This window comes from Saccopteryx bilineata, chromosome 1 (genome assembly GCF_036850765.1).
Source record: "Saccopteryx bilineata isolate mSacBil1 chromosome 1, mSacBil1_pri_phased_curated, whole genome shotgun sequence".
NCBI lineage: Eukaryota > Metazoa > Chordata > Mammalia > Chiroptera > Emballonuridae > Saccopteryx > Saccopteryx bilineata.
In genome coordinates this window covers 352,004,317-352,013,428 of record NC_089490.1, presented here as the reverse complement: position 1 = coordinate 352,013,428, position 9,112 = coordinate 352,004,317, and the positions used below count along the sequence as shown (strand labels likewise).

General features: G+C 33.3%; 1 protein-coding gene across 1 annotated transcript; it reads right to left on the bottom strand.

Annotated features, from left to right (window-relative positions):
* Positions 1 to 3,410: 3,410 nt before the first annotated feature.
* LOC136320631 (putative olfactory receptor 56B2) lies at positions 3,411 to 8,821 on the bottom strand. The gene is made up of 2 exons (XM_066253792.1): positions 8,781 to 8,821; positions 3,411 to 4,653 (listed from the first exon to the last, which is right to left on the bottom strand). The coding sequence occupies exon 2, from the start codon at positions 4,645 to 4,647 to the stop codon at positions 3,688 to 3,690; it is 960 nt and encodes a 319-aa protein (XP_066109889.1). The 5' UTR covers positions 4,648 to 4,653; positions 8,781 to 8,821; the 3' UTR covers positions 3,411 to 3,687.
* Between the last annotated feature and the right edge of the window lie 291 nt (positions 8,822 to 9,112).

Sequence of the window (9,112 nt, the reverse complement as noted above, 5' to 3'; positions counted from 1 at the left end):
TGAATGAAAAACAACAAAAAGAAACTCATGAGTGACAGCACACATTCACTCATGTGTGGTATCATATATTTTCCATACTATATCTCAGTTGTATATTTTCTACTGGTGCAGTGGGGAATTTATAGCTAATTTTGAATTTATATTATGGTGCCTTTCCCTTATTTTCTCTCCATGACCATTTTAAACATGTCATTGATATGGACCGACTACAATTTTTCTCTGTTGTATTTAGATAAGATATTTTATTAACCTTCTGAGAGAGTCCTTATGTGTCTCATCTATGTATATAATCCTCCTTACAGATATAAAATGAAATGGCTTCTCAGGCAGGACATTTCAGCCTAGGCAGTCTTTGAAACTAATATTCAGTTTACAAATTATGCTGACAATGCATAGGTAAAAATCGCAGTCATGGGTTTTAAAAGAATGTCATTGAGTAGAGATCATGTTGTAAAAGCTGTGTACACCAATTTACCAAAAAAATAAAGAATAGGTATACTATATAAATTAGTTCTCAAAAATAATAAAAGCACTATTTTACTCAAAGCACCTACACTGTTTCTAAATATTGATTTATTTTTCCTTAGTGATTTATCAATATCAGAGGTTTTATTCTACTGAATAAAATTACTTATTAAGAATACCCATGAACACTTATATAAATAACACAACTACCAGATGTGTGAACATGTCTTGGATATAGACTCTCCACTATAATCTCTCATTTCAATAATATCTTTTTTTAAGTAATGTAGATTGATATCATGTAATTTTAGAAGTTTTTGAAAATTCAAATTGTTATGTATAACATGTATGTCAGGAATATTTTACTGCTTAAATTTTGAGATCATAATGATGGTGATTTTAGAAATAATAATAAAACACAGTAACTGATTATAGTTTTATATGACTTTAATTAAATAATGTCATTTCTGTGCATTGTTAATTGGAAAAATAAAATTAGAAAGAGAGAAAAAATAAAACTCCATTGCGCCACCACCTGGTCAGGCTATATGTTTTTTATAAAGTTTGGATAATACCATATTAGAATAAAAATTATGGCATTTTCAATTTATGTTATATAATCACATTAAAAACAGGATGATTTAGTAATATTGTTAATGTAGATAGTCAGGGAACACTGGTGAATTTCTACAAATGACCGAGATGATGCAGAGGGAGGTTCTACACAGAGTGCATAGAAATCTAGAAACATGAATGGTCAAGGTTTCCCTGCATCCTAACAGCTGGCAACATGAGTGGACAGTGCAACTGCCAAAAGCTAGCAAGGTAATTGGATATGGAAAAAAAAAAAAAACCTCTCCTTATCCTATAAGAACCATGAGCTTCGAGCAAGAAAAGTAGGTGGTGTTTGAGATGGGAGTCTACCATTCTCCCGGGTCATGAAACCTGAATAAACTTCTTTCCTTTTGCACCAGCACCTGTCATGATTTTGACTTTTGTTGTGGAAAGCAGCCAAACCGGCATTTGTGTGTTTGGTTATAATATTATGATTAAATAAATGTACATCATGGGTATTTATACAATACCTTTAACCATTTTTTTAAATCCTTAGACATATATATTCTTTTATTTTACAGAAAATGATACAACAAATATTTAGAGAACAGTTTTTTTTCTACTTTATTATTGTTTGGAAGGTGAAATGTACATGTCATAAAACTACCCATTTAAACTATTTGAATCCCGTGATTTTTTAAAAGAAAAAATGGTATGAATTTCAGTTTGTGAGTTTTTATAGATTGTACTTTCTTGCTCACATTTCAGTTAGACCCTATTTCCTCCAATATCTATTTTTTCTGATTTATGAACATGTTTGCAATCTTTGGAAATTCAACAGTTAAATGTGTGTCAGCCATAAATTAAAAAAAAAACAGTAAATAATATTAATAATAAAAAAAATTTGAGTTGGCTTTAAGTGATTTAGAGAAGCTCCCAAATAAGGTAGGATTGAATAGGGAGGATAACTTTAAGTAGAAGCCTCCATGAAAAGAAAAATGACAGTCTGGGATAGAAGAATAAAAGGTCTAAAACATGACCAGAAATTTATTCCTGTGAATGACTATGGTATTTTGGTTTTGATCATTGAGGATTTTTTTAAGGGTAGTGCAATCATGGCATTGGCAATATGAAAATAATTCCTAGCAACCTTTTATGTTTGCTATATATATTTTAGAAACAGTAAAATTATGAGAGTGCATCTCCACTTAATATAAATTACATTAAATGTTTTATTCACTTTGTTTTCTCATTGCTCACTGTCCCCAGTAACATTACTGTTCTTTCCAGGAACTGCCCTTTCAATCCTTCTTAATTCATCAACATGAAACCCAAGTGAATCACCTTACAATTACACAAGCCCTAAGTACTTAATAGTTTCAGTTATACTGAGTCCAAAATATGAAAATATAAGGGCTTTTAAATACATATCATTATAAAGGCAGCTATTTATGTTAATATTCTAAAGGTATCTTTTCTATACATTCACATTGTAATATTTTAATAGTCTTATTCTCATGATTTTAAATTCTTGTTTTGCTGGTGTCTAAATGGATTCTTGAGTATCATCATGGAGCGATGCATGAAAGATATGGTTTTTGGACAATGTTTAATTATTCCAGAAAATATTTCCCAGACAAAACATAGACAATAAAAATGCTTTATGGCATTTGTAATAGGAAAAAATAATTATTTCAACTAATTATAAAATGTCTTGAACTAATGAGTAATCAATTTTGGCAATCAGTATTTTCACTATTGTAATGTGAGAAATGGAGAAAGACATTTCAGAGCAAAAACAAACAAACCAGAAACTGCAGAGGAGGCATAGAAAGATAAGATATGCAAAAAAAATGTATGAAGAAATTTCTTGAGACAATCGATATCATAATGTTATTGTTTTTTATTAAGATTTTGTTGAAACCCAGATTTTAATATTTCACCCTTTGTCTTTTTTATGTTGTTAAATTTATTAGGGTGCCCTGGCCAGTTGGCTCAGCGGTAGAGCGTCGGCCTAGCGTGCGGAGGACCCGGGTTCGATTCCTGGCCAGGGCACACAGGAGAAGCGCCCATTTGCTTCTCCACCCCTCTGCCGCGCTTTCCTCTCTGTCTCTCTCTTCCCCTCCTGCAGCCGAGGCTCCATTGGAGCAAAGATGGCCCGGGCGCTGGGGATGGCTCTGTGGCCTCTGCCTCAGGCGCTAGAGTGGCTCTGGTCGCAACATGGCGACGCCCAGGATGGGCAGAGCATCGCCCCCTGGTGGGCAGAGCGTCGCCCCTGGTGGGCGTGCCGGGTGGATCCCGGTCGGGCGCATGCGGGAGTCTGTCTGACTGTCTCTCCCTGTTTCCAGCTTCGGAAAAATGAAAGAAAAGAAAAAAAAAAAAAAAAATTTATTAGGGTGACATAAGTTTAAAAATTTTATGTTTCAAGTGTACAATTACAATATCTGCTGTATATTGCATTGTGTATTTACTACCCAGAGTCAAATAATCTTTTGTCACCATATATTTGACACATTTTGTGTTTTATTTGCTGTCACTGATATGTTATAATAATTGAAAGTGGCAATGATCCTCTCTTTTTCTTAGTTCTTTTGCCATTAAGCACTCATTGGATATTATATCGAGTATATACCTGGAAAAAACTTAAAAGCAAGTATCCACCATGTATTAACTGTTCTTGAAGTCTAGCTTAAGAACCTTATATAAACCTTGTCTGAGTTCCCTATTTTTTAGTGCATATACCATAGGGTTGAGGGCAGGAGGAATGACACTGTGTAGTACATTGAGTAGCACTGGAATGATGGGAGCTGTTATTATTGCACTATGGGTGATGGAAAGAACAATGACAACTGTATAGAAGAATAGGATTAGGATGAGATGAGATGTGCAGGTACTTAGAGCCTTGGATGCAGCTTCTGCTGTATTCAGCTTCATCACAGATTGAAGTATCAAAGCATATGAAATAATAATCAAACCCAGGTCACTTCCCATGAAAGTCCAGGCCAGAAGTATCTCGTAAAGGCTGTTGATTGTTCTGTCATCACAGGATAGACTAGTGACACCGAGATTAGAACACAGAAAATGTCCTATTTGGTTCTGTGAGCAATAGTGTCTCTGAGCAGCCAGTACAGGCACTGGGATGGTAGCCAGGGTGTTTCTGAGTGCCATGAACAAAGTTGCTTTGACCACAAAAGATTCATTAATTATTGATGGATAGTGTAGTGGTCTACAAATGGCTACATATCTATCTACAGCCATGCAGACCAAGATACCTGACTCCATGCCTACAAAACAATGTATAACATACATCTGCAGAAAGCACTCAGGGAGACTGATGGCCTTAGCACTGAACCATAAGATGGCCAATATCTTGGGCATGATAGTGGTCGCCAAGCCCATGTCTACCACGGCCAGGATGCCCAGAAAATGGAACATAGGCTGGTGCAATGTTGGTTCTTGATTGATGACAATCAGGATAAGGGTGTTGGCACTGAGAGCTAAGAGGTAGAGCAGAGCCAAGGGCAGGGAGAGCCAGTGCTGCCAGCTGTGAATTCCAGGGAATCCCATCAGAATGAACTCAGAGACCTGGAGCATTGAGATGTTGAAAGCTTTGAGATTCTGAAACATCCTGCACTAAAAGGAAAAATATCAAGATTACCATTCTTAGAAATATCTATGATAGTGTTTAAGCAGAAGTAACCAAGGATTATTATTTAAAAATACATATTTTTATTCATTGATTTTTATTTTATTTTTCTGCTAAATTACTTTTAAATTAAATTTAGTGCATGACAATGGTTAATAAGTATGTCACATTGTGTACCCACTACCCAAAGTCAAATTTTCTTCTATTATCATATTGGCCCTTTTTAACTTTTACTGCCTCCTCAAACCCTTTCCCTCTAATAAACACCCACTGAGAGGGGGATTATTTATTAAATATTTATCTTCACTGTTCTCATTCTGCCACTAACATTTATTGGATATTTCTAATTCAACAGGGACTGTGGTAGCATCTCAATTAGTCTTCACAAAAAGTCTATAAAGCAGGTCACATTATTTCCACCCTTTCATGATTGAGGATTAGAGTATTAGAGATATCAGGACCTTGGTCATTATCTTCCATATTGTAAGTCATGGAAACTGGACAAGAGAACTGTAATTTGATGTTATAGCCTTGCTTCTTAACCAATTTTTCTAAAGTGTTTCTTTATTCAAAGTCCAATGTAAAGATTTGAGAGTAGAGAAATTTATATACAGAAACAGGTAACAGATTAGATCATAGAATATTAGAAAAAATTTTTGAACATAAAAATTTTGAAATATTCTTCAATATTATTTTAGAATAGTGGACAAATCAGTCATATCATTTTTCCTTATTTAGTTTTTCTCCCTACATGTCTGTCTTATCTTTACTCACAATAAAGAATGAAGGGTTAGATATTTTAAAAAGGAACTGTTTTAGAAATAGCAAAGCAACCCAAGGCAAAATAATCAATAAGAGTGCTCCTCAAAGATCACTCTGTATCATCAGAAAAAATGTCATGCAGGGCTAGATAGAATGGCAACAAAGCAAAACTTTGGAGGATATAAGGAAATTTTTTAAAAAGGAAAAGACAAGTGCTTTTAGACCTGAAGCATGATCAGGATCCTGCCAGATCAGAGTTCCCTACTGTTTTTGTTTGCTATTTCTTTTTTTTTTCTTTTCTTTTTTTACACAGACAGAGAGTCAGAGATAGGGACAGCCATACAGAAATGGAGAGATGTGAAGCATCAATCATCAGTTTTTTCTTGGGACACCTTAGTTGTTCATTGATTGCTTCTCATATGTGCCTTTACCATGGGCCTTCAGCAGACCGAGTAACCCCTTGCTCGAGCCAGCGACCTTGGGTCCAAGCTGGTGAGCTTTGCTCAAACCAGATGAGCCCTCGCTAAAGTTAGCGACCACTTGGTCTTGAACCTGGGTCCTCCGCATACCAGTTCCGACGCTCTATCCACTGCGCCACTGCCTGGTCAGGCTGTTGTTTGCTATTTCTACTAACATTATACTGATACTTTTAGCTTTGTGATTTGGCAATCCTCTATTTTTGTGTGTGTGTGTGTGCATTTGCACCACCAAATCTAGCTGTATTCAACTCTATCATAGTGGATAAGCAGTCATCCTTTAAATTTCCTCAACATGATGTAATTGAAAAAGTGTCAGACTTCATAGGCAAGGAATGTATTTGTTGATGAATAAATCTTGTTTTTTATTTTAATATGGTGATATAAAAATTGTTTATATTCTTTTTAAAATTGATTTTATTGAAATGATATCAATTAAAAGAATTATACAAGTTTAAGGTGCCTCATTTGAGGAAAAAAAGAAAGAAAGAAAGAAAAATGTATGGACATGGACAAATGTGTGGTGATTGTCCAGGGTGGGGGAAGGTGAGGGAGGGTACAGGGAAATGGGCCTATTTACATTCTTGAATCAACCACAGTTTACTCAAACCTTTAATATTTGGACATATTATATTTACATTTTTATTTGCAGTGTCTAGCAAGACATATATATATATTAGAAATCAATAGATGTTTTTGAGTTAATATACAGATTAATGCAGAAATAAATTTTATAATAAACTTCAAGAATTATTATATTGTGGATTAAATAATTTTTTTGGAATTCATAAAAGGAACCACCAGAAGAAATAAAATGATGTCTATTTCATGAATAAATAGAAAGCCTAATTTTCTGATGAAAAAAATTTCCCCACATAAAATAGATTCATCAAAAGAAATACCCAAAAAGTAGAAAAAGAATAATAGGTTAGCAGGCAAAAGAATATATTTTGGTTTAGAAAATAAAACTTAATTAATTAAAATATACTGCAAATTGGTCATATTTCATGGAGAGACTTTATATAAAAATTATGCTATAAAATATAGCACATATGTACAAATTAATACATATTTTAAATAGTAAGAAATGTGCAAAGCAAACCATACACAAAATATGCACAAAGATTTTTTTGATTAACACCAATTACAGTAACACGCCAAATGCATGGCCTCAAATCAGTTGAGAAATATTAATATCAGACAAAATAGAAAACAAATAAGTAAAGGCTGGGGCAAGGTCACTTTTGGGAAACAGTAGATGACACAACTGATTGATACAATGCAGTTAGCAAGTATTGTGTTAAATTGTTTCATCTCCAGGTTTTCCACAAACAAAATAATAAGAACTAGTAAAATTTTTCTTTTCACTTCATTAGTCATGGTAGAAATTCTTAAAATGAGAAATACACTTAAACTAACAGAAAACTATTAGCTAATCCTCAATTTCCTCTTTAGCAATATTGATGTAGACTTAAGCTAATAATCGAAAAACTAACAAAAAGCCTTGTAATTTGCATTAAAAATAATAGAATAATATGAGTTCACAATATAAGAATGCTTTCTAACCTACCAAAATTGTCATCATTTCTTTCTGTCAGGCTTGTAAATTTCTATTTAATATTTCTATTCAACATCATATTTTTACATGTCTTTTGAAAATTGTCATTAAGAAAACTGTAACAACTTCTATATATGGATACATTAATATATATATACACACACTGATAATTGATTGCAATGGCAATATAACTTAGAAATGTAATATTGATAAATATTTGACTAGTTATATGAATTCCCAATATTTGACTAATGCATACTAATTGTCAAAATATTGCAAAAATAAGATCATTATTCATTACTCCCTTACAATACTTTTGAACAGTTGACTCTTAATGCTGTTTGTTCATGCAACAAAAAGATGGGAGAAAATATACATACTCATAAATTAAGAATAGAAAATATATCTCTGAGATTACTTTAATTTTATTCTTAAGAAGATGTTTTCTTTACTTGAGATAAACATTTTATATGTCTATTGTTTTGTTATGATAATTCTAGTGTTGACTAATAAAACCAATGATATTGTTATATGTGGAGTTTACATTCTTCTCCAATATGTCTGCAAAACTCTCAGTTAAAGATCCAAGCATATACTGAGTAATGTGGTATTAACCACAAATTACATTAGCCTTTTTCCAAAACAAATTTAAATAATTTTGATACTTTAACACTTAATTTTTCTGCAAGAAAAAATAGACTCATATTATGGTGTGGATGAGCCAGTATGTTGGAGTAGTAACATTAACACAGAATACCACCATTTTTGTCTGCTCTCTAGTCTCATTTCTGAGCCTCATGTTTCCTCACTACATGATCCTCAATTTTACAATCCACAGTCTTTTCTAAATATGACAATGGGTTCCTCCAAGCACATTTTTCTATCAAAGTAGATAAAACAGTTATAAATAAGTCTGTCTAGAACTGAAGCAAGTAAGTTCAATTCTCATTCTGAGATCAGTGGAAAGGCAGCTGAGAGGCAAGAGCATTCAGACCATAATTGAGAACTGTTCTCTAGCTGCTCCGTTTCTTTTGGTGAATCATGGGGGTAAATTACATCTTACTTCCACTACAGCAGAGGCAATAATCCCTATTAGTTAGAAAAATAACAAAAAGTCCATACCCATGATGGAAAGATACACTGAATCACAATCTAAGAATTGGAAAATTAACATTTTCGAAAATAACCCAAATATTTTACAACACTTATGCCTTCAAATGTGTGTGTGAAATCAAATCTGTATTTCTGAGACTATAATAATAATTCATAAACACTCAAAGCCTTTCTCAAATTTATCTTAGTACTAAAAGTAGCAAACCTCTTTTCAATAGTCCCACTTTTGTGTGCCCTTTAATACCTGAATATCTTGATAGTGAAACAGTGAGATGAATGTAATTAGGTCCAGATGTTTGAGGTATTGTTTAAAAAAACCTCACGACTCTACTATATGTACTTGCACAGCCATCAACCGCTAACTCCCTTGATATCATATTATTGAGCTAAATTAAAAAAAAGTGTTTTATATTTCAAGGGAATATTGCACAACATTAGAGATACAAGTGCTGGTATAGGAATCAAGCTAAACACTATTGGAGGAAGAAAGGAGTGAAAGTTTTACGTTCTTACTGCTTGTAAAATAATCCACAAATA

Coding starts and splice junctions, on each gene's coding strand:
- LOC136320631 (XM_066253792.1), bottom strand. CDS start 4,647: ATGTTTCAGAATCTCAAAGCTTTCAACATCTCAATGCTCCAGGTCTCT.